This window comes from Sminthopsis crassicaudata, chromosome 4, assembly GCF_048593235.1.
Source record: "Sminthopsis crassicaudata isolate SCR6 chromosome 4, ASM4859323v1, whole genome shotgun sequence".
NCBI lineage: Eukaryota > Metazoa > Chordata > Mammalia > Dasyuromorphia > Dasyuridae > Sminthopsis > Sminthopsis crassicaudata.
Genome location: NC_133620.1, coordinates 457,973,643 through 457,999,747, shown reverse-complemented (window position 1 = coordinate 457,999,747; position 26,105 = coordinate 457,973,643). Strand labels below are relative to the sequence as shown.

Sequence of the window (26,105 nt, the reverse complement as noted above, 5' to 3'; positions counted from 1 at the left end):
TAATAAAATGTATTTTCCAAAACAAAAATTTAGTGTCATTGCAAATCTCTTTAGCTTATGGCTTCACAGAAGGCAGTTAGATTCTCACATCTGTTCTGCATTCAGTCTGTTGAGATACGCTGTTTTGATTGAAGTATTTGAAGAAAATCCGGCCTCACACAGATATGTGGTTGGAAGAGAGAAGGGATTTTAACAGGTAAATAACAGCTTAGTATGAAAACAGCTTTAACCAAGAGAACTCTTTGAGAAGGGCTTGGGGAACCATCATTTTTTCAGAGCCCTTTCCGTCTGAACACTGTGTTGCCTATTAGCAGGCCTTAGGACATTTTTTTTTTTTCTTTTCTGAGGCTGGGGTTAAGTGACTTGCCCAGGGTCTCACAGCTAGGAAGTGTTAAGTGTCTGAGACCAGATTTGAACTCGGGGCCTCCTGAATTCAGGGCTGGTGTTCTATCCACTGCTTCACCTAGCTGACCCACAGCCGACCGGTTCAGGGCCTTCTTTCTCCATAACTTGGTAACTAACTAGCTATTTTATCTTGGGTTTTTAATATTTCAGACAAATATTCATCCATGTTCTGTTGTTTTCAGGGTAGAGAGATCGACAGACCAAGTCATCAAACCAGTCAACGTGGCAGCACTATCAAAATGGGTTGGAAAGATCCCCCCCGATGTCTTACAGGACATGGCAGTGATTGCTCCCATGCTTGCCAAGCTCGGCTATGACCCACACGCCAATCCACCTAGTTACGGAAAACCTGACCCCAAAATTCTTGAAAACACAAGAAGGGTAAGTGAGACCTGAAGAGTTTTCTGAGAAGTTCTGTCTTGATGTGGGCCTTGGAATTTCTTCTTCTGTTTTGTTTTATAAAACTTAAGCTCATCTTGACTAGAAAATTATATTGGTAGAATGACATATTACAGGAGAGCTCTCATTTCACTTGGAGGATAATCCTGCTGGCTTGCTGAACCCTTAAGAACTTTCCCAAGTGCCTGCTTTCCATCACTCCATGGCTGCCTCTTGTCAGAAATCTGGAGGGGCCATGTGCCCTAAGAAGTTTACTAAAGAAAGAACCTGGAGTGACCTTTGCCCAGCTTTCAGCAGGGGGCTCACGCTGAAGGCAGTGCGCTTAGTGTCACGTCTGATGATCCTCGCTTTGCATAAACACCCAGCATGTGAGTGACAGCATGCTGCCTTCATTTCAGCAAGCTACTTAGCTTATTGTTCATCTCCTTAGCTGAAACAAGATTTCCTAGTAGGCAAAGAATTGGTGATTGAGGGAATATTAAAAAAAAAAAAAAAAAGGAACACTCATATCAACACCTGGAGAGAGAGGGAGGCTGATAAACTGAAATCCCAGTCCCCGTTCTCCAAGTCTTTCCAAAAAAAGTACTTTCATCTTTTTTTTTTTTTTTTCTAGGTAGCAGGTGTTACAGTAGTTAGAGTGCTGGGAGTGCAGTAGACTTGAGTTCAGATGCAGGCTCAGACTGTAACTAGTTGTGTGTGACCGGGGAAGGTCTGTTTGCCTCAGTTTCCTCATCTGTAAAATGGAGATAACAATAGCACCGACCTCCCTAGGGTGGTTATGAGAATCAAAAGAGATGATATTTATAAAGTGCTTAGCACAGTGCCTGACACACAGTAGGCCCTATATAAATATTGGCTACCATTAGCTTCCATTACAAATGGCTACCAGTGGTTAGCTGCCATGTTCTACTTTAGGAAAGAGCCGTCTTGGTTCCAGGGGATGAGCAGTGAGTGTGATTTAGCTGTTCACTCCAGAGGTTGATTTTCAGATCCTTTTTTTTTTTTTTTTTTGGTGATAGAATTTCAAATTAAAAAAAAAAAAGCTAAACTAAACATATAGGTTTGCTGAAGTTCTGCTTGATTAAGACATGCCCTGTCTTCCCATGGCATATTGGAAATGAAATCCATGTTTTTTCCTGAGAAAGACTCTTGATGTTGACATTATGTTTTCTCCCTTCTGCATATTACATGTTACTTTTGTCCCGCTTCTCATTTCTCTTTGTTCCCCTTCCTTTGATTGCTTCCTTTTTAACCAGCAAATACATTTATATTCTGAGAGGTTAATGCTAGGGCTTGGCAGTGCTGCCTTTTCCAGACTTGTGCTGATTTTGCTTTCTCATGGTATCCGTGGCACTGATGGGGACGTTCCGAGTCCTTTTTTCTCTTTCATGGCGTCTCCTTTGTAATAGAGGAAGACCTCCCATTCAGCCTCTCCATGTACCTGAGTCAGCCCTCATCTGCCAGTGGGAGAGGGTGAATGGATGGCGGTGAAAGCCCCAGTATGCTAATTTATTGCCACCGTCTAGTTCCTAAGCCTTGTGAATGTCAGGAAAATTGGTAATTTGTAGTTTTCTCCTTTGCACAATAACCAAGTTAGCATTTTGTAAACCTAGATTCATACGCAAATGGTATTTTGAGGTTCCCCACGCAGTCAACATTTCATTTCTCCTACATTCCCTTGAACAAAGTAGAGCAAGTCCCAGTGTTCTTGGCTTCCTTGGGAACAAGCCTGTGGTCTGACTCCATGTGATGGTGGCATTTGTTCCAGTCGTGCCTTGTGGTTTTGGAAAGGACTTCAGAATGCAGCAGAGTAGTGCAAACACGGCTGGACATGACAGATATGTCATAAAATATTCCAGGGAAAGAAACAAGAAGCAGCGTGTGAACCGTCCTCCCAGTCTCGGAGCTGGCGAGCTCTTTCTTGTCCCTGGGTGGGGCTTCTTTGGTTCTCCCAAGTCCGAGCTCCCCTTATTAAGGAACTGGGAGACACCCCCAGAAGTTGCTGCAAGGACTCACACAGCCACATGTGAAGGCGAGGTAGCTGAGGAGTGCAGCCCTCAAACGGGGCCGAAGCAGCTGTTCTGGTCCTTTATGGGGGGGTGGGACGTGCTATCGCCCCAAGACATGGGGGCAGCAGGCTTTAAGACGAGCCCTTTGCATGGTGAGCCTGCAAGTGCAGCCATTTGAGTCAGTGCATTGTTTTTGAAAACCTCGGCTGCCTTGGACCAGAGCTCACTAATTGGGATATACCACCATGCGCTTCGTGGCTGCCCTGTCTTCCATGGCATATTGGAAATGAAATCCTTGTTCTCTCCTGAGGATTCTAGAATCTTACAGTTGTGGCACATTAGAAATAAACAGCCCTCACATGCAGCGATTGGAAAATATCCCCACATTCTGCTTATTGCTTAATCATTATACCCTGCTACAAGATCGTGACAGCAGTAGTTACTTCCATTAAACATGACTCATCTCTTTGTTGGATGTACTGAAAATGTGGTGAGTCTTGGGTTAACCCCTCATTTTCTCAAGGGTTTTTGGTTTTTAAGAGCTTTCAAATTCAAATTCAAAGTTTGAAGAGGATATGAACTGTTCCCTGAATTGTGAACTCTTTCCCAGGTGCACTAAGCAAGGGCAAAGAGCAGTTTACAGAGAACAAACAGTGGTTGTTTCAGGAGCATGGGCCCCACCAGCTGTGGGAGTCTCAGGGTTTAACTGTCCAGGATGTTCTGGCGGAAAGCACGGACCCATCAGAAGAATCCCGAACAATAGGTTGTGTTTGTTTTTGACAGAGATGGAATCGGTGGGAAATGCTAGAATGGAGAAGCTGCCTATTTCTTGGTAAATCTTACCTCCTCTTTGACATCAGCCCATCGGATCTTTAGTGACTCAGAACGACTGACTTCCAGTCACTTGGCAGATATGTGCTGAGTGGATAGCACCGTTCTGGCGCTGGTGATGTTTCAGAGAGGTAGAAGGAAGAGCTTCCCTGTTACTTCAGGGAATTCAGCTTGGTTGAGGACCATAAAATACACACGAGAACTTAACAAATCATACAAGGAAAGCGAGTGATTGAATTATTGCACTTGATTCTTCTTTTGTAAGTCAAGGAGGTTTCAAGCACAGAAATAGTATTATCGGGGCAGACCCATGATCTACGATCAAGCCGGGACCCTCTTGCCAACAGAGACTCCCAAGGAAGTGTTTGCTGTCAGGTAACATTAACTTCTCGAGCATTCACCTTTCTTTGGTTTCGGCCTGGGTCCAGGAGTGGATGCTTCTGGGGAACTGCCAGAGTGTAAGCTCCCTGTACCGGTGTGGGGCTCTAAGTCTTAGAGACGAGTTCTACAGCTAAGGATGTGAAAAAGGTGGCACTTGAACTCACGCCAGCCAGCTCTTCCCACAATGGCAGTTGCTGGCTCTTCCAGACCACTTACAGGATATCTCAAAAATCTTAGCACAGCTTGAAGCTTTACTAGCTTTAGTAGCTTAAAACTGCCTCAAGGCTTTTGGGGGCACATGGTACATCCCAGCTTCTATCTGGAGCTGCTAATGAGGCTTCCTCTTTCTTAAATTTGGCCAGATGCTTAAATGTCATTATGTTTCCTACCATTAATGCCTAGTTCATAGGATTATAGAGCTTGTGAGGGGGCCTTAGAAATCCTTCCATCCAGTCTCTCCATTTTACAGAGAAGGAAATGGAGGCTGTAAGAGGCTACTGACTTTGCCCAGAGCCCCCGGAAACTGCAGACCGGCTTCTGTGACTCGAGGGCCCTTGAAGCTCAGTGCACCCTGGAGGGCTTACCAACGGGGCCCTCTGTCCTCATGTTTCAGGCTTTGGCAGACAAATGGATGCTCCTTTTTAATAGCTTTCCATCATTTCCTTCCTCCACCCCCATTAGATTCAGGAAACATAACTGCTGTTGTCCCTTGTGTAGGCCCAGGAGGTCTCTCACCCTTCTGATTCAGGCGAGCCTAGCTGCAGAAAGGCCAGTTGCAGCAGGTGTTCAGCTCCATCATCGTTATCCTGTAGGATGCTAATTCTATATGGGATGCTTTTTGAGGGCAAGCAAGTGATGGATGTGGCTGAGTTCCAGTTTGGCGGTTCAAAGGAGAATCTCTTTAGTCGAATTTGTGAGTCACTCTTTTTATTCATTCAAACAGGATCCCAGAGGTCCTGATAAGTGAGCATCATGACACCCCAAGCAGATTCAGCCCAATGTGGTTCTTCATCTTACTCAAAGAGGCTGCTTTAAAGGGACCAGCTGATCTCAGGTTCCTTTAGAAAAGTTTCCTCTAATATATTTAAAAGACAGCTTTTCCAAAAACACCTCTATTGTGCAAATAAAGTGACTGCTAAGTCCTGGGACAAGTTTATTTATTCTAGGATTCAGGATTCCATGGAGGCATCAGTATAGTCCTTCTGCTGGGTGCAAAATGGAGAAGACATTCATGGGTTTATTTAGTTTAGATCCTTGCCCGGAAGCTGTGATTTAATCCTAGACAGTCTTTGCTTTCATTTAACCTCAGCAAACACCATTAGTCAGGACTTGGCTTCTCTATTAGTGTAGGTCACTTGGGCTCTGGTGGATGAAAACTGAAAATTGCTAAATGATTATAGAATAAAACCCACCACTGTGGTGAAGTCCACGAGTGTGCATGGGCCATGCCTTCACAGCGGGCCAGCGCCACTTTAAGGGGCAGTATGAGCAGGGCCGGCTCTTGGTTTACAAAATCAGTAGGAATTTGTGTGACTGGGCTTCTTTATTTTATTTTTGCAGAACTATGGACTGGAACAGCAGGCAGACCTGGGTGTAAGGTTTTCTGAACAATTATTTAATGATTATGAGCTGTTAGCAGATGGAGAGGATGAATTTATCCAAATGCCCCAGTCCCACTTCATCTTTAGGGCAAGAAAGGAAGTTTCTTGGTAGCTTGGGTCTCTGCTGTTTACTTTGCATCAGCAGTATGTGTGTGCTGGAGCAAGCCCCACTGCGTGGTGCCCCATCTATAAAAGTATCCCTAGGATTTTCTTTGGTACCTACTCAGGATGGAATGAATTAAAGAACAAGGTCTTATTTTCTCATTTTGCTTCTTTTGGCTTCCATTTATTGAAGGAAGAACATTCTCTGTGGAGATTCTGACTGGAGATTTTGGAACAGAAGGGATGTGGAAAAATACTGAAATTGGAAGTTCCCCCCCAACTTTTTTACTGGTGGATCTTGCATGGTTGGCCAACAACTCCCTCCTTTGAGGGTCTAAATTTTATTGGTCGAAACAAGAGAGAAAATGATGAAAGTGTCCTGTGTTAATGCTTCCAGGCTTAAATTTACCACCAGGTGATCAGAGAAAAATCTTCCTTATCTTCCTCATGGGATCTAAGTATTTTTTATATATAGCACATTATGAAAAGATTTTACTCTTTCAGTCAACATCCTGGTCTTTGAGATCATTAGTAGAGTTGTGGGGGATGATGGGAATACTTGGAGCCAGTGTGGATTATGTCAGTGTAAATAGTGAGTTCAGTCAAGTGATTTTTAAACACCCTAATTGTCAGTGTTTACCTTTGACAAACAGGAAGATGTGTGATTTCAGCTCTGGAGGGCCCTTAAGCAGTGGCCCCAGCTGGACCCAACTGACCCTCCTCCAGAAGTCAGGGATGGAGAACAAAGCCCTATGCTCCCTTGAGTGATTGGGAGCGCCAAAGACTGAAAAGTTTTTGCATGGTAGGCCCCTCAAGTGTCCCCTTCACTAGGCTTAGGGTGTGATGCCACTGAGGCTGGCACGTGACACAGGTCCTGTGGGTGCTGTTTAGGCCAGCTTGCTTCCCTCTGTGGTCTGGGCCCTGACTAGCTACATCCCCTGTCATCAGCCTCATCAGGGCAGTTCATCCTCATTTAAAAAGCAGTTGGGAACATCTTCCCTGTTCGCTATGGATCAGACAATGTCACTTTCAAGTGAGAAGCACATTTGCTTACTTTGCTTTTCAGAACTAAGTTTTGGTAGAGATTGCTCTTTTTCTAGTAGGCTTTAAAAAGTTTGCCAAAAGCCCGAAGTCCTGTGTTGGCCAACTACATCCTAGTTTGGCTTCTTGTGGCAGACCCTGGGCAAGGGTCGTCCTCCCTCACTGAGGACATGGAAGTTTTCTGTTTTGGATTCAGCAGATGAGATCCTCTTGTCTGCACTTTAAATAAGAGCAACCTCAGCTGACAACTGTTTTTCTTTCTTAAAAATCAATAGATAAATGGGCTTGCTTTTTTATTCATTTATTTCTTTTGCAGTGTACTATAAGAGATTATTGGACCTAAAATGAGGACACTCTTCAACTTGGATCACTTTGAATATAGCATTTTGACTTCTTGAGTCTATTTCCCTACACATAAATTGGTCCCAATCCTGGGCACGTGAAGAAGGCTTATCACTGGTTATCTTCATATTTACCCATGTCATCCTCCAGGGCATAGCCAGTGCCCTGGCGCTCCTGACTCCATCTGCTCTCAGCAAAGTATCTAGTATGAGTCATTTATAACTTAATGAGACAGAGTATCATGGTGTTCTTTCTTTCAGTAGAATTTGCATCTTTGATCTGTCATTACAGAAAATGGCTTTGATCTTCTATCCAAACTTTTTTTTTTTTTAAAGAATATTGGAATGATGTTAGAATGCTAGTCCATAGAGTCACCTAATCCCAGCACTGCCATTTTTCAGATGGGAAAAAGAGGTACAGAACTGAAAGTGATTTATTCGGTCTGTGACAGAAAAGAGACTTGAACTCAGACCAGCAGTTTCCTAGTTCAGTTCTCTTTCTCTAATAACAAACCACAACATATGCCTTTGAATTAAGCTAGCCTCGATTAGACATGATACCAGCTGCTTCTGCAAGGGCGCTCCGGCTACAATCCTGAAAATGCTTTGCTTTCAAGACACTGAGTTACCACAGGAAGGTTTCTTATTTGTGTAATTTTAATTACTTTCTCACCTTCATCTCCAGAAGAAAAACACAAAAAGCAAACACAGACTACCTTAGAATCCACAGTTTTGGAAGTCAGAATTTAAGAGCATTTTCCAGGAAACTGTATGACAGAGTGGAAAGCCATTGCCTTAAACTTGCTGATCCAGCGCCTGGAATTAGGTGCTTGTTTGGGTTTTGCATAAATGAACAATCACTCAGCTTGTGGATTCATAAAGGTTTTAGAAAAGGCTAAGAAGGGTCCGACTGAAAGGTCACAGCCTGAAGAAAATACTGTGTTGTGACAGCTTCATTTCTGTAAGTTTCCATTGTGGGAAAGCAAATGATCTGTTCACCATAGTGAGAGAGTCCCCAGCAGTTGGGACCATCCCCCGACGCAGCTGTCAGGCCAGTGTTCCTGCAGTCCAGCACTCTGACTGACTCAGGCAGCACTTCTGGGTCCTCTGTAGAGCTGACAGGGTGGACCTTTGAGAGCATCATGTCCAGCCTCCCCACTTTACAGCTGTCCTTAGGAAGGTGCATTTGGTCAGCTGGCTCTGCCAAGTCAGTGAACTTCTTTGGGCCTCAGTTTCCTAATCTGTAAAATGGAGAGATTGGATTTGATTGTCTCTCTTCCAGTCTCTTTCTTCCCTTACAGCCTAGACCCATGTGTCAAATTCAACTCAAAACAAAACTGTATGTAAAGATCCTTGGGGGCCACATTGTAAAAGAAAATCACATTTCTATATTTGTTTTTTGTATTAATACATTAACACATTAAAATCTGACAGGAGCTACATTTTCATCTGCTTTGGGACCATACCTAGGGCCACATGTAGCCTGCTGGTTTCATGTTGGACCCTTTTGATCTGAGCTGTGCAGATTTTTGTGGAAAAGCTGGGTGAATGAAGGAAGAAAATTCTTATAATTCAACGTTTCTCTTACATTAGTAACTACTATTCCAGAAGGGATGACAATGTCAATGAAACTACCCCCTTTTACAATGTAAAATAATATACACTGCCATTCCTACCATAATTACCTCATTAACTTGAACTGGTGGCTAAGTGGTCTCATAATCTGTCAATTACACCTAATTAGAATTTCCCATTTGCATGCTCATGTGATCACCCATGCTTGTTGTAGACCGTTTGGGACACTTTTTGACCTCTGGCGCTTTTTCTAGATTTTTCCCCCCAACAGATTCCATATGTTTATGTTTCTTTTAACTATCCATTTAATTTAAAAACACTTCTGAGTGAATAAAAAGGGACATGTAGCTGTAGTTCTGTGCTGTTCCTTATCCTCCCAAGAGTAACTTTTGTGTCTGGAAAATGGTTCTCTAATTGGACAGGAAAAAGAGGGAATGATAAGGAAAGAAATGTGATAATCTGCCGCATTGTAAGCAGGGGTGGAGGCAGTAATTCCAAGCCCTGATGCTTTTTCATCCTATAGATTATGGAGGAAATCTAGGCTATGGCAGCAGCAGATGCCAGTTTCTAAGTTAGTCACTGCATCTCTAGAGATGTTTCCAGGCAAGATAAGTGCAGTTTTCCTAGGAGAAAAGTCAATAATTACTGAGCAATCACGGGGTGTATACAATAGATAATTTATGTCTCCAGTGAGTAAGTTTGTCTTTTTCTTCCATCTGGGGCCTACTTTGCTTATCCTTTGATAAAAGCTAGCCCTTTGGAGAACATTCTGGAGATGAACATTCTGTTTCCACAAGAGAACCATTTTCCTAGTAGGTAGTCACAAAGGAGATCAGGTACCTGTGACATTGGCCATCACAGTCGAGCAACTCTAGAGCTGGAGAGAATCCCAGTGATAACGGAATCCCCAGAGATCTTCACCTCTTTTGTGGCAGATTAGAAAAACCTGTAGATTCTTTCTCCAAATAATGTGTTAAATGCATAAAATAAAATACATAGGATTACAAAGGAAATTAATTATGCCAGAATAAAGTTGTCAAAATATATATTTCTTAAAAACATGGTCATGTGCCACCATGTTAAGGTTAAGACCCTGATCTAGTCCAAATTCTTCATTTTATAGAGGAGGAAGCTGGGGCCCAGAGAGAGTGGCTTCCCACTGTGCTGTCCTGCCTCACTCATCAAGGAATGATCAGAAGATGGAAGTCTTGGCCCTGCTGTTGACGGTCATGTGACCGTGGGAGAATTCCTTAACTTTACCGAGCTTCCATTGCCTTATCCCCTAAAGTGGGGATAGTATTCCTACCTTTGCCACAGGATTGCTGTGAGTCAGAAATGAGATGACATGTGTAAAGTGTTTTCCAACTTTAACTACCTTATAACTGGAGCATAGGTGATGGGTATAATAGAAAAAATGCCAGATATTGAGTCAGGAAATTTGAGTTCTAGTGCAGACTCTGCCACTGACGGTTATATATACTCTGGTAATCTCCTGTGGTTATTCTATTGTCGCTGTTATATCCTATTGTTATTGTTGTGCGGCTGGCTGATTATTTTTTCCCAGACATTATACTTTCAATTCATTTAGCTGCTTTTGTGAGAACCAAAATACCTTGAATTTGATTATTTAAGTTAACCTTTCTTTAGGTACAGACAACAGAGAGTAGACAAGTTAGCAAATAACCAAACCAGTTCTTCATCTAAAAATAGTTCTTAAGTACTACAACAGCCCACTTTATCTGTGTTTAGGTGCAGTGCAGACATACCAGACAGTGGTCACTGGCTACACTCTTCCTTTCGCTCTTACTAGGATGTAACCGATGTAACCGGAGTGATATGCATGGCTAGTGATAACTGCCAGGACTGACTAGCTGGCTGAATATGACATGAATCTGATTCACAAAAGGGCTAAAATAGCCTCAGGCCATGGACTGTCTTGTAAAAGAGCTTGGGCCGCTCTCCCCAAAAGGAAGAGACTCCATAGGAGTTGTGGTTGGTTCAGCAAAGAACCAGAAGGTAACTATAGGGCAGGGAAAACAGCCCAGCCTTCCCCTTGGTTCAGATAGCTCCAGACCAATGTTACTTCAACATCCGCAGCCTCTCAGGGAAGCAGCAAAGAAATGGTCAACCCCAAATGAGATCTAGGACTGTGAGTTGGCTAGACTACTTCCCTCCAAGGAATCTGTGGGAGTCTGTCAGTCAGAAAATCTTGAATACCTACTGTGTGTCAGGCACTGTGCCAAACACTGGGAATGCAATGATGGTCCAAAGGTTCTCAAAGAGCTCCCACTCCAATGGGGAAGAAAACAGTAAACAACCACATACAAGCTAGATAGAGGATTACTTGGAGGTAATCAGCAGAGGGAAGGCCCCAGCACGGAGAGGACTGGGGAAGACTTCATACAGAAGTCAGAGTCTTAGCTGAGAAAGGAAGGAGGCCAGGAGGCCGAGATGAGGAGGAGATCACAGGCTTGGGAGATAGCCAGTCAATGTCTGGAGTCAGGAGGTGGAGACTCTGATGCCACAACAGCAATGAGACCAATGTTGCTGGATCAGAGTCCTTGGGGAAGAACAGGGCGTGAGATCCAAGAAGACTGGAAGGGTAGGAAAGGGCCATTTTGTGGAGGGCATTGAAAACCAAATAGAGCATTTTATATTTGATGTTGGGGCAATCAGTTTAGCTGATTGAAGAGGTGAAAGGCAACAGGCTTAGGCTTTCCCATTTCTCTGTGTGTGTGAGAGGCATTTTCTTTGCTATTTACCCTACTATTCTATTTTAATTAAATGTCTAGCTTTGAATTGACTTGCCATCTGATTCTGTCTGGTAAAAGGAAAATGCTGGTGAAAGCTTGAACACTGTGACTTTGCATAGATGCTGACCCTATATCCTGAGTATAGTTTTCAGTGACTCATGTTTGAGAGAAAACATGGATAACATTTACCTCTAAGAGATAAAGAGAAAGAAGGGATATAGAGATTAGAACAAAATGTAAAGACATACATCTATCTAGACATAGATGGGTAACTTTCTCATTATTAACTCTATTGGTCACTATTTAATTCTTTTTCTGTTTTAAAAAAATGTCTAGTTTTCTCTTATATAATTAGAGGCAACATGCCCTAAAAGATAGAGGGCTAGTCTTGAAGTCAAGAAGAGCCAGTTGTATGCCAGCTAGCTGAGTAACCCTGAATCAGTTCTTAACCATCAGTTCCCCAATTCTCTGAGGCCACAAAACGCAGAATAGTTGCCAGTCTCCAGTGGTACAGGAAATTTCCTCTGTGGGAGCTCTTCATACTATGAAATCACAAACCAAAAAAAGCGTTACTATCTTAAGACTTATTTACTTCTCTAGGCCACTTAATACTTGTTTTATTCCAGGGTTTGGCAACCCAGCCTATCCTCTGGGCCAGTAGATATCTAAATTTATTTCCAGATTTATGGGTTTATAAAAGGAAGGACATTTAATAATAAAAGGTTTTGTGGACACTTGGACCACTTATCAGAGTGATGGCATGAAGTGGCTCTCTGCCTCTCCAGAGATCATTTTGCTTAACTCTAGCTCTCAATCTTATTTTCTCTTTAAGGAAGAACAGAAAGAAAATGGAGGCGTGTCTTTAGAATGACTTATCTATAAATCAATCAATCAACAAGCATTTATTAAGTGCTTGCTTTGTGCTAGACACTCTGTTGATGGTGATATATAAACACACAAAAACGGGGTGAAAATAGGGCCTGTTGTCAGGGAGTTTACATTCTAGTAGGGGAAGACAGCATGTACATAAATACAAGTCACAGAGTAGATAGAAAGTAACCCTAGAGAGAAAGACAGGACTAGCTGGGCGCACTGGGAAAGCCTTCATAAGAAAAATGGCAGTGTTTAGTTAATTCAGTCGGTATACTTTAGTATGTTGCTTATCTGCCAGTTTCACATTCATTCACATACTCCCACTGGTGTTCATGATAATCACACATTCACATATTCCAGCTGCTTTTGTTGTGCCCATTTTTTTCATGTGGAAAACTCGTTCTTTTATTTGCACTAGGAGACTTCCCAAATATTTTTCATCTGTGATGCTATAATATCGTATCATGGTCTCCTTTCTCCACAATATCCAGAGCTATTATCACTCCTAACTAACACCCCCTTATCCTGATTTATGCCATGTTCCCATTATAAAGCAGGCTTTCGATCAATTTTTATAAGCTGCTCCAGATAACTGGTGAAATATTTGTTTGTTCTTAAATATCACATTCTTTTTTATTTCTGCAATTTAAAAACACAACTGAACAAGAAAGACTATCCATTTTTAGGGTAACATAATGGCTTCCTTATAGGACTAATAAAGAAATCTTGGGTTTCAGTTGTCAAAGGATAGGATTATAGGCAGAAAAACATGAAGCTACCTTAATATATAACAAAAGCAAGTGTGATGGTCCCTGCCCTTAAGGACCTTACATGTTATAATATAGAAATAAAAGAGGGGCAAAGTGGTTCCCAAGGGGTGTGATGTTAATGTATGGAGAGCAGAACCAGAACTAGAGCCAGAGGCCAAGGCAGGTTGGTCAGCCTGAACCCTCTCCAAAATGCAGGCTTCCTCCTGCCCAATTCACCATCGAGATAAGGGGATTAGCATGCATAGGGCCTGAAAGGCCGAGGAGCTAAGAGAGAAGTTCCAATGTGAAACTGTGGCTGAGATTTGATGGCAAAGCCTGGAAAGTCAGAAGCCGAGCCAAGAGGGCACCTTACCGTGTCTTCTTTGATGACATGCTTAGTCATTAAAATTTCCCAGCATTCAGTCTTAATTTTGTTCTTCTTTCAGTTTACATTGTTAGGTTCTGTTCACTTCACAAAATTGCATCAATTCATAGAAGTCGTTTCATACTTCTCTATATTCTTCATTTTCATAGTTTAAAGAACAGGAACATTAGTCACAAACCACAATTTGGCCATTCTGCAATTGATTTGCATGAATTTAGTTTCCAGTTCTTTGAGTCCATATAGGGTGCAGCTAGGTGGCCGCAGTGGATAGAACACCAGCCCTGAATTCAGGAGGTCCCCAGTTCAAATCTGATCTCAGACACTTAACACTTCCTAGCTGTGTGACCCTGGGCAAGTCACTTAACCCCAGCCTCAAAAAGAAAAAAAAAATTCTGCTATATATAAGACCTTTCCATCTTTAACTGCCTTGAGGTATATGTCTCTCAAAGGGATCTCAGGGTGAAAAGGTGCAGACATTTTAGTTACTTTCTTAGCAATATGCTTTTTATTAGGGTTGAACCAATTCACAGTTCTACTGTGTATTAAAAATTGCATTAAATGGTCAAAGGCTATGAATAGGCAGTTTCCAAAGAAAGAAGCCAAAGTTATTAACAGTCATATGAAAATGCTCTAAATCAGTAATAATTAGAGAAATGCAAATCAAAGCAGCCTTGAAGTTTTGCCTCCCACCCATCAGACAGGCAGAGCCAACAGCCCCTCCTACCACAAACATGAGGTTGTAGGATATTACTCTTGGTGGAGCCATGAATTGGTGCAACTCTTTTGGAAAACAATTTGAAACTACCCCAAAAGTTACTCATCTGGGTATATCTACTCTCTTATCTATCTGTACCATTACTAAGCTCATATACAATCCCCAAGAAATTTTTAAAAAGAGAGAAAGAAGGGATCCGTATATAAACAACAATATTTATAGCATCTGCTGTGATAGTAGCCAAAAACTGTAAAGAAGCTGAACTCCTAATGGCTAATTAGGAGTTCTGATGAGAGAATGGCTAAGCCTGTTATAGGATATGAATATAAGGAAATATTGTTGTTCTAGAAGAAATAAATGAAATGGACAGCTTCATAGGAATCCGAGAAGACCTCTATGAACTGATGCAGAGTAAAGTGGAAGAAGTAGGAGAACAATTTATACAATGACAACAACATCGTAAAGACAAGTTTGCAAGATATTAGATTCTGTCAGTACAGTGATTAACGGTGAGTGGCAGGTCAAAATGATGAACTTAAAATGCAGAAAGAGCCATGCATTTCCAGGTATGGCCAATGTGGGACTTTGTTGTACTGGACTATATATATATTCATGCCTATGATGGCAGTTTTAGGTAGAGGAAATTAGAGGTTCATTTAGCAAGGGAGGGGCATATTATAAATCCATGTAAGATAAATAAAACAAAATGATTTTTTTTTTCGTATGCTCATAGGAATGGATGCCTTAGCACTCTTTTTAGATGCTACATGCTCTGTGTTTACAGGAAGAGATTTCTTTGTCATAGCCCTCACAAGGTATTTTTTAAAGAAAAATCTCCCTGGCCTTTTTGTTTTTCATGTTTGCCTTCCAATAACTATGTGATCCACAAGTTGGTGAGGGGGGCAGAGATTCCTTTTAAGAGTTAAAGACTAAATTCTTAAATTTGGATTGGGAATTCACATTCCAACATACCATTGTCTAAACCTCAACCAAGGGCCAGGACATGAAAGATTTCTAATTTTTTTTTTTTTTTTCTTAGAGAACACTGCTGAAATAGGCCATTCTGTTGCTGAGCTGTTTGTTCTGGTATTAGATGTTATCACTACCCTTCCTTTGGGGAATATTAATAATAGAGGCAGGGCTGCAGTTGGAAGAGAGTCTGCATTTGGAATTTGAGAAGATGAAGAGTTTGAATCCCAGCTCTGACACTTACTGTGTTTCTCAAGGCAATTTACTTAGTTTTCTAAAATGGGAATAATCTTTGTTCTATCTACTTCACAAGGTTGTTGATGGGAAGCAGTAAATCTTAAAGTGCCGTAGAAATGTAGGATGTTATTACTATTCTAATAGTAATAATATTAGAATAATTAGAACAGATTAGTACATACTGCGTGGTGCCTTGTTTTCCTACAACCCCTCCCATGTTTGTGATGGGAGGGGCTGTTGCTTCTGCTGATCCGATGGGTGTGAGGCAAAACTTCAAGACTGTTTTGATTTACATTTCTCTAATTATTACTGATCAGTACTAAAATACTGATTTTAGCATTTTCATGTGACTGTTGATAGTTTTGATTTCTTCCTTTGGAAACTGCCCATTCATATCTTTTGACCATTTAATGCAATAATAGAAATGTAAGGCATTATTACTATTCTAATAGCAATAATATTAGAATAATAAACTTCTAATAGTAATTATTATTACTAATATTATTGTTAATTCATGAGCCAGCACCCAAGCTCTAGGCTCAGCACTAATGGCAGTAAAAGTAAAACTGTAGCTCTCTTATTGGTACTTCCCTCAACAGTGCGGATCAGGGACTCCCCAGCCTGTATTTCACTCTACAGAAAATGGCAGATATCACACAGGATTCAAAGTAGCCCATAAGTCTCTGGACTTTGAGCACTGTCCTAAAGGCTTGGACTCTTTTTGGAAGAAAACAATCCTGGCATTCTGGAGAGCCACTTCTTCACCCTAGAGTGCCTTCCAGGCCTCCAACCTTAGATACTATCCAAGGGCTCCCTGAACAGGTCACCTGACATCCCCTTGCCCATTAAAGCTGCCCAGGAGTAGCAGTAGGAAAAATCCAGCATTCGTTTCTTCCATGTGTTAATGTGGTCCCTTCCTTCTCCAGTTGGGAGGGGGGCTAAATGCTAGATTCTCAGTCCAGAAATTCTAGGAATTCCTCCAGAAGGCGGCGATTCAGGCTGCCACGTTTCCCTTTCCTGGGGCTGTGGGGCTGTGAGAGCATGTGCTGCAGTGACCCTGTGCCCCAAGAAGCCATCAGCCCCCAGAAGAACGTGGGCAGTTCCACTGGCCCTCCCTCTCCTTTCCCCCTTCTCACTTCCCCTCCTCATTCCAGTGCAGGCATCCTGATTTCTGTTCTGCAGATCCTGGATCCCTCCTGAAAGAGCAGGCTCAGAGACTGAGCCCCTAAGTTTAGCTCCAGAACAAAGGAATGGCCCCCATCCCTAACAGCTGGACCCAGAAAATTCATCCTTGACTGCTAATCCTCAATTGCATTTCCTCAATGAGGTGTGAATGAGTGTACAAGCTCGGTAGGCCCAAGAGCCCTATTAAATTCTCTTAAAGAAGTGTCCCTGATTCTGTCCACACCTTCCCTTAGGGAGCTAGGCCTCCTGTAAACTCATCCACTTGATCAGGGGACTTTATAACACCAAGTAAAGTGGAATCGTACCATTTTGTGTCTCTCCTCAAGCAGCATAGTAAGTCTCAAACTCTTGAGTGAAGCTGGCAAAGCAACCAAAACAATGGCAGGGCCAGAGAGGTTATGTAAGAGAACATATTATCAGTGGATATGGTCATGTTTGTATCTTGGAGATGGTGAGTCACTGCAGGCCTCTTGGGATCCATAACGGACTGAAAGTTTCAAAATCTGGATTCCTTCCTGCATCCTGAAGCCTGATTGGACATGTTTTCTCAGCGTGTAAAACTACCAACTCATCCAAACCTTGACAAGAAATCCTAGGAAGGATGCTAGCACGGCCGGGCTTTAAAATTAGGAGGTTTTCTCTTTATTTTGCTTAAAATACTTAGTGAAAGGCTTGTTTTTATGCTCATCTCGGGGAGATGATGTCATGACATGTGAGGGAGTTGGATTTCAGTGAGGGAAGGTTGGACAAAGTCACCAGCCTCACTTTCTCAGCAGAGCCATCTGAGTCCAGTAAAAGGCAGCAGGGAGTGGAAAGAATACTGAACGTCCTGGGTTCAAATTCCAGCTCACCCACTGAGTGGTTACCTCTTGCTTCCTCGGTGTAAAAGAGAGAATTTTATCAGAAGACTTCTACAATCCCTTCTAACTCGACATGTGTGATCCTTTAGCTCCCAAGACTTGTGTTCAAATCCCAGGTTTTCCACCTACTGGTCAGGTGAGTCCTGGGCAAGTCACTGGATCCTGTCAGTCCCACTTTCCTCAGTCATATTTAAAATAATTCTGTGAGAGTCAAGTAAAATAATAATGAAAAAAACATTTTGTAACCATAGAATATAATATAAATGTGAACCTGTTGTTATTGAGCACATACATTGTGAAGGAGACATCCAAGGCCCCTGCCTTTCTTCCAATCCAGTTGCAGATGGCCGTGAGGTTCCAATGTCAATCAAACTCAAGACTATCAGGTTCAAATTCCTGCATTTTTAACCCCCGTAACTTTATATATTAAATATAATTTTGGGGGTTTGGGGAAATCTCAGAACCTTTTATATTTTATATTACTTGGAAGGATTAAAAGCTCTAGTTTCAATTTATTCACAGATGACATGATTGCTTTTTATGTGGCCAGTCTCCTGCACTTAGCTTTGGGAAAGGTTGGCGCATTTATCATGTGGCAATTGGAGAGTTGTCTGGGGTGTTTTATTTTTTGCTTTATTTTTTTTTTAAATATGAGCAGTATGACCGCCTTTAATCCCTGTTTTGTTTCTAGAGCTCAGAGATTTTGTGGTTCATGTTGTGTATTCAAGGAAGCTCAGCCAGTCCTTGGGGGCTGGTGACATTGCTCCTTAACCATCAGAATCATGACAGTGATTTTCTCCTTTAGACCAAAAGTACTTTCCTCGTCTCTAAAATAAAGAGATTAGACCAGATAAGCTCCATGGTTCTGAAATCTTGGGATCCTGTGGTTGAATCAGTAATGTTTCTGTCAGTTGCTCCTGTCACCTATAACTAGTAAAAGCTCGGCTATTTCTAATCTCCGGGAATGAGTCATTCTGGAGAGGTTCGTTTTCCAAATTGCTTTATACTTCGAGACATTTAAAAAAATAAATTTATCTGTCCTTTTTATAAAGATTTCTAAACAGGACAGTTACATTTATTTTAAAATTTATTTATAAGACCCATTGTACAATTCCTTGCCCGCATGGATGCATGCATACTGTGGTGGGAGGACCCGGGATTGAATACTACCTCTGGTATCATCTAGGGCCCATCACAACCCTTTTTGGGCCTTATTAGTGAAGTAAAGGTGTGTCCTATTTAATGGCAATAACAGCTGACATTTATATAGCAATTATGGTGCCTATCACGGTGCTAAGTGGTTTACAGTCATTATCTCATTTGGTCCTCACAATAACCTCACAATAATAGAGCTAAGTGGTGCTGTCCCCATTTAACAGCTGAGGAAACAGAGGCAAACAGGGAATAAATGACTTGTCCAGGATCAAACAGTTATTAAGTGTCTGAGGCTGGATTTGAACTCAAGCCTTTCTGAATAGCTGCTCCTGTTATTGTTTAGATACTGCCTGTCAGAAGGAACAAAAACATTGAAATGGAAAAAAGCTTAAAGGGAAATATGACACACCTAAGAAAGGATCAATTGAATATGAAAAATGTGTCAGGGACTATGAACTTGCTCCAGACCTCTGACCCCAGCCACTCACCTGCACAGAACTCGAGGGGAGCCTGGGAAGTGTAAGTAAAGGTAAAGTCTGTCTCCAAAGGATGCTTCCTCTAAGCTGGGAAGAATAATAGAACTGGAAAAGCTGGACCTCTCTGACATCCTACCTGGATGTGGTGAACCTCAGAGCTTTACCAAGGGTTGGTTCCCATTGTAGGGGAAACAGTGAAGGCTTCTCTTTTCGAGAAAACCCTCCCCAATCCACTAGATTGGCCTGTTCAGCAGAAACACCTCCCCTGGGGAAGAAGCCACCAGCAGAGCAAACTCCTGGTCCACCCAGCAGCGGAGGGAACCAACCCAGCTGAGCAGTAGAGCATTTGTGAACTCACCACCACAGATGCCATATCCCTCTGAGAAAAGAAAGGGCATCGTTGCCTAGGAGTTGAGAGTTGTCCTTTCTGTGCTTTTGTGGGAGAGTCCACCACAGGTTTAGGAGAAAGGAAATGCTTCGTAACTATTGTTAATACCGCAAAATTTGAGTAAATGTTCTTGCTAAGGAATAACTAAGTGTACTGGCTCTTTGTTAAGAAGGTGCACACTTAAACTACAGGAAATGGATGAGTTATTTGATTACATGAATACCTTACAGGATTGCCTCTTAGAACTCTGAGAGTTCTTCCTTCTGAGCATTATTAGTGCTAGTAGTACAAGTTAGAGTGGGGTCTGAGGGAAAGTTACAGAAAATGATGGGACTGGATGAAATGGTTTTCGAGCTCGTTTCTATCTCCAGCTCTATGATCCTATGAACCTAGAATATAAACTTGTTAAAATGATTTAGGGTCAACTTGCCATCTGGGGGAAAGGGTGGGGGAAGGAGGGGAAAAGTTGGAACAAAAGGTTTTGCAGTTGTCAATGCTGAAAAGTTACCCATGCATATATCTTATAAATAAAAAGCTATAATAAAAATAAATAACTAAATGAAATGAAATGATTTAGAGTCATCATTAGCCCCTCAGTATACTACCATGAAGTGTATTAATGCTCCCAGGGCTTTCATTGGAGCATGTAATGAAGGCCTTTGTCTCGGCACTCAGTGGCTCCATCCTGATGTGCTTTTGGAGTCAGCTTTATATATTGTCTGCTTCTTCCTTTATTGTCAACCGACACCTCTCTCTGCTGTCATCATGTCAGCCTTAGCAGCATTTCTTTCCTCTTGTCTTCCAGAAACTAGTTTGTTAGAATTATACAAACAACTACAGATTGAGTTGATGGAGAAGATGATAAACGTACATATGTGCATGTTGTGAATTGAGTTGTTTGGCGTTTGGGGTTTTGTTTGTTCTGTTTTGGGGTTTTGTTTTGTTTTTGGTCCTTGACCAAGAGGACTTGGATTTCAAACCTGGCTCCATCCCTTATTAGCTTTGTGATCTTGACCACATTACTGGCAGGCTTACTTTTAGAAACCTTTCCTCAAACGACTAAGGCTCCTTAAACAAAATTAGAATGGCTCTTGATCTAGTTGCCTGGGCAGTCCCAGGCTTTCAGGCTATGGCTGTCATTAATGGCCTTGGAGTCCAGGAATTCCAGACTGATTTCTGCTGCCAAGCTTAAGGGCATAGAGTAACCTGATTTGTCTATCAGCCTTTCTTTCCAAATATCATCTGCTGCCAGCTGTAGCTTCTTAGATGGAAACGTGTGGTCTGTGCCACATAACAAAAGCTTCCAGAGGGGGCCTTTTTCCTGTGGCCTTTTCTTTCATGATGCTGTTCACTGTGGACTCCTGTTCCTTGGGAGAATCCAAAGCAGCCCTGTAATCTCTTTCTGCCCTCATTAGACAAAAGCCCAGAAAGCCTGTTAGAAGAGGAGGGCAGCCTGGAGAAAGTGCCCCTCCTGATGCTCAGGCCCGGAGGTTTCTCCCTCTCCCTGCCTCCCGCCGCTGCTTTCAGCAAAGCCGATTGATGGAAGACCGGCCTTTATGGGTTTTATTGTATTTCATATAAAGCCTGGACTAACCCTTCTGAATGCAGTGTCTGTCTCTCATCAGCAGTGCCTTTGTGGCCTAGTCACGTAGTCTTCTCCAGGGGTCTCAGGAGCCAGCGCACAAGAAGGACTTGCAGTGTTCTTGAAACATGCTTCCTAACCCCTCAGCATCATCCCTCAGCTCTCCCTTCTTAGAGCCAGTGTGTAGATGAATAGAGTGGGCTCAGGAAGGCTGGAATAGAATCCCACCCCCAGCACTTACTCTCTGTGGAGCCATGCTTGATTATGTGATTCATTCAGATGAGGATGACGGTGACGGTCCTTTCCTTCTCTGCCTCTTCCCTGGCTGTGGGACCAGGACCAGTGGAGACAGAGATTTAGCAGCATCTTGGACCCTGGGTACCACGGCTCACTGGACGAGTTTACCCTTGGAGCAGAGGGAACATGCAGTGTGATGCTTCCAGCTTTATCCCAGATGTGGTACCAGGCACTTTCCATCTGCCCAGAATATGCTTTTTTTGTTCTGTTTTGTTTCCTCCCTTCTTTCCACTATCTAGAGAAAGCAGTTTTGACTTCTCCCCTTTCAGGAATGAGGAAAAGGAAGATCAGGAAAGCCGGGGCTTTGCTCAGTTCTTTAGGATTTAGAACTGGAAAGGGCTTTAGAGACCATCAGTCTACCTCCCATTGGAGAGGTGAGGTATAAATAGGTCCAAAGCAGGGAAATATTCTGTCTGTGCTCACACAAGGTTATAAATGGTAAAGCCAGAATTCAAACCTCCATCTTCTAACTCCAAATCTGTCTTTACTCCCACACATGAAAGCCTGTTGAGTGTTCTGTTATTTGAGGCCCACACCTTCCCCTTCCCGGAGGTAGCGGGCTTTCAGCTGCGGCACACCTAGTTCAGGGTGCTGACCCGCAGATGGAGAACCCACTTCCACAAACAATTGTGTCCAGCTGAGCTGTTCTCTTAACCAGAGGAAATACCATTCATGGCCTTCCTGTTTGTTGAAGGCCCGGATTTGATTTCTTGTGGTAACCACCAGTTTTGTCACTGGAATGCACCCCCATTCAGTGGGTAGAGCTGTCCTTGGCTTTCAAGACTGGTGTGCCCGTCTCCAGTTAAGGCTCTTTGGTTACCCACTGGACACCAAACATTTGTCTTATTCTCTTCGAGCCATGCCCTGCTGGAGCTGACATGAAGCAACCCACTGAAATCCAAAGGGGCTGAGGCCGTTTGATGTCCCAAGGGCATCCTCCTTATGCCCCTCTCATCTCCACTGGCTGGAAGTCCAGAGCCTCCCGGAGCAGCCCATTCAACAGCTACAATCTCTAGGAAATCATCTCTTCCAGAGAAACCGGCTTCTCAGCAAGATTTCTCAGCTTCTCATTCATCACTCAACTCTGCAGACCCTGGGGCCAAGCTGAAGAAATGTAATCTCCCTTCTCCATTGCCCTGTAAATGCTTCAGAGATCCAACAGGCCTGGCCGCACTCAAGCAAGCCTTCTCTCCTTTAGGAGGCTCGACAGAATGGCCCTCAAATCATAGCGTAAAGTGACCATTAAATATGATGCTCCACGATAAGTCATTTAAATTATTTTGCAGAACCCTGAGTGAGAGGAACAGCAAAGCTAGCCCTAGAGTTGTGGGAAAAGCTTTTCTGGCTCCCAAGATGTATATTTTTTTGTATACTGTATGGTCTTCCTCTCTCCCTTCTCAGACCAGCATTTAAGTAAGGCAGATGTTGAAATCTTAGGGTTTAACCAGAGTGCCATGTCTCCAGATATAATTACTTAGGCATTTTCCTTCCTCTCTACCCCTACTATCCTTTTGAATAGAATTATACATATTAACTGTTTTCTTAAATCAAGACTGTTTCTTTTCAAAGGCTCCTGATTACATAGGGATTAGAAGTAGACTTTAGCTCCAGGATGTTTTATCATAAATTCGCCTATTTTCATTCTGTTAGGTCTTTCATTTGTGACGGTCTTTTTCTTTTTAAATTCAATAACAACAGAAATAATGAAATGTAATTTAAACAGCTTTTAATGACATTGAAGAATAATACTTTTGTTCCTTGAACTAAAAAAAATCAAGAGATAAGCAGAGAAAGATTTTCTAATTAGAATGGAAGGTAGAAACCAAAAGGCAGAAAGAAGGCAGCACTTGTACATTGAACTGCCTCCAAGTCAGATCCTTGCAAGCTCCCTCTGCCTTAGTGGATTCGTTTGTCAAATGTTTGGGTTGACCTCCGAGGTCCCTTCCAGCCCGAGAGCTACAATCCGTTATGTAGAAGAAGTATTTTGATTTTTATTCTGGAGAACAGGAATTCATTCCTGGGGTTTTGGACAAGGCTGCCATTGTTTTCTTATTGCATATGGAGGCAGTTTGTCTAGAGACAAGAGCGAGGGCTTTGAAGACTAGGACCTTGTTTGACTTTGGGGTCTGCTATTTCCTACCAGTGGGATTTGGGACAAGTCATTTCACTTCCGCTGCTTCTATTTTTAAATCCAAAAATGAGTCAGATCATGTGACTGGCTTCCTTTCCAATCAAAATTTGCTGGAAAGCTGGGCCATTCTTGGAAGAACATCACTCATTCAATCAGCAAGCATTTACCCAGAGCTTATTACCTTGACCTTGGGAGGTGCTGTAGCAAGCAATCCCTGTGCCCAAAGAGCAAGGTCTCCTCAAAGTGTAGGGCAATGGAGGACAGATGGGCTGAATTTCAGCTAGGGAGACATCAATCATGACATCATGCTCTCTAACTTGTGGCCCAATTTGGGTTTCACCTGGGAATTTTTACTCATTTCTAGCTCTCATCTAAGTGCCTTCATTTATCTACTAGTACCACACTATTGAAGTTATTTACATAAAAGAATCCAAAAAGAGTTCATGTTGGAGTCCTGAAGAAAAGTGAAGAAAGCCTGATCATCTTGTGGACCTCCCTTTTCTCAGAGACCTCTCCCATGATTCCAGGCTTACCAGCATCTTCCAGGGGTTGAGGCCCTTTCCCCAAAGAAGAAGAACTCAGAGCTGGTAGAGGGTTCTGCTCGTGCCTGGCCGTGCTCCCTCCAGACCCTACCAGTGCACAGTGTTCATAATACCAGTAAAAGGAGTGGTCTGACTTGGTCCCTCATCCCGGACCTGCTTTTGAGGTGGAGGCTGGTGCTGCTGCGTGCCTTGTAATTGCTGCCATTCTTCTCCTAGACCAGGACTGGCTGGGCAGCCAAGGATTGTCAACACCATCACTCGGTTAACATCACAGGTTGGCCTATCAGAACCCAGGTAGGCCCAAACAGAACCACCCCAAGACCTGCAAGCTTGCCTTACTCAGGAAGCCGTGCTCATCCTGACATCTGGCCGAGTCACTGTGACTTAATTCTGTTTTTCTTTTCCTGATTTTGGGCGAAGGCCGTGTCCTCCTTTCCCACCTAGTGCTGTGAACAAACTCGGTCTCTGGACGTTGCCTTGAGGCTCCAGCATGTCTCCAGAAAGCACCAGGAGAGAAGTTCTTTCTTATCTTAGTGTCAGAGATACTTTTGATAGTCTGATGAAGCCCAAGGATCCTTCCCCTGCTTTTAAATATATAAAATAAAATACGTAAGATTACAAAAGAGGCTTATTATATTGAAATAAAGATTTTTTTTTTAACCTTTGCCTTCTCCATCCCAGAAAAGAACCCCTGGGAGGGGAGCAAAATCAGTCATTTCTGCCAGCATGCCTTCTGCCGCCAGCATGGCCTTCTGCCCCCAGACAAAGGCCTGGAGCCTCGTGTAGTAGTCCATTTGGGGAGAGAGAAAAAGAGACAGAGAGAGAGAAAGACAGAGAGACAGAGAGACAGACAGAGACAGAGAGAGAGAGACAGAGAGAGACACAGAGAGACAGAGACACACACAGAGAGAGAGAGAAAGAGAGAGAGAGAGAGAGAGAGAGCAGACATGCACAAGTGAAAAATTAACTAACTAACATTGAACAAGTTATAGTGAGATAAAAGCTCCTTAGTAGCAGGGACCCCGGCTCATCCTTTTTTGGATCCCCTCTCCTCCATCCATTCACTGCACTCAACAGACACTATTTGCTCACTAGTGTTCCCCAGGCAGTCAGTGACTAAATGACAAGTCATGAGTGAAGATGAGAAAGTTCAGGAAAATGAATGGGGTCTCCTTGAGCAGGGGCAGTCAGAGCCAGCTTCGTGTAAGAGAAAGTACTTGAGGTGCCTCAGAGTTTGAGTTTGAAACTGCAGAAGCTTTGAGCTAGCTTCTTCCACTTCTCTGGGCAGTTTTCCTTCCATTAGTCTGGCCCATGTCCAGCTTTCTAAGCTCCAATGAAAATAGCAAGGCCTCTGAGTTTTATTGGGCTGGAAAGCCGTATTTGATTTTAAATTGTAATTAATCCCTCAGAGATTTGGAACATTGTTTTGTGAATTATTTATGATATATTTCAGTAAATGTTGAAAAAGAGGGGTTTTAATTGCCAGATGAGGGAAAACTTTTTATTTGAGGAAACAGCCATCATGTAAGTTACATATTTTATTGTTTTCCTTCATCGTCCACCATCTCCTTTGGCCACCACACATGATGCGGAGGTATCCCTGCATCTCGAAGCACAAGCCATGGCAGGAAGGATCTCCGGTTTAGGCAGGTGTCGGGAGCCCATCTTGCTAAGGCTCCAGCATCTGGTAAATTTGATCATCCCCAGCAAGTCCTAAAGGTTGGCCCCTAAGGGGGGAGTTTTCCACCTGGTGAAGTAGACCCCCTCTGTGGGGAACACAAGGCCCTCTAATGAGTCTATGATGCCACAGCCCAAATTATTGGATATTTTCAAATGCAGCTAACTTTCCCCAACAATAAATCTACTTTTTTCAATGGAAAAAAATTGAGTCAATAAAAATGAAACTAATAAAGCAAATGGAGTCCAACTGAGTAATGTGGTACAAAAGAAAAAGCATTGAATCAGAGATCCTGAGTTCAAATCCTTTCTATCTCATTAATTTTCTGTGTGACTTTGGGCAAGATACTCTTTCTCGTCTGTCAAAAAAAGAGTCTTGAACTAGATGACCTCTAAGATCCTTTTTGATTCTAAATGTTTGAGTGTATGAGATCAGAGATTATTTA

The 26,105-nt window shown here is 42.7% G+C and overlaps 1 protein-coding gene across 5 annotated transcripts in view; it reads left to right on the top strand.

Moving 5' to 3' along the window:
- The window catches only part of TPST1 (tyrosylprotein sulfotransferase 1), a 114,208-nt gene that overhangs the window by 76,468 nt on the left and 11,635 nt on the right, over positions 1-26,105 (top strand). For all 5 annotated transcript variants that reach the window (XM_074263964.1, XM_074263963.1, XM_074263966.1 and 2 more), the window contains one exon: positions 588-786. In XM_074263964.1, coding sequence (XP_074120065.1) covers positions 588-786 — 199 coding nt within the window. The remainder of the gene's footprint in view (positions 1-587; positions 787-26,105) is intronic.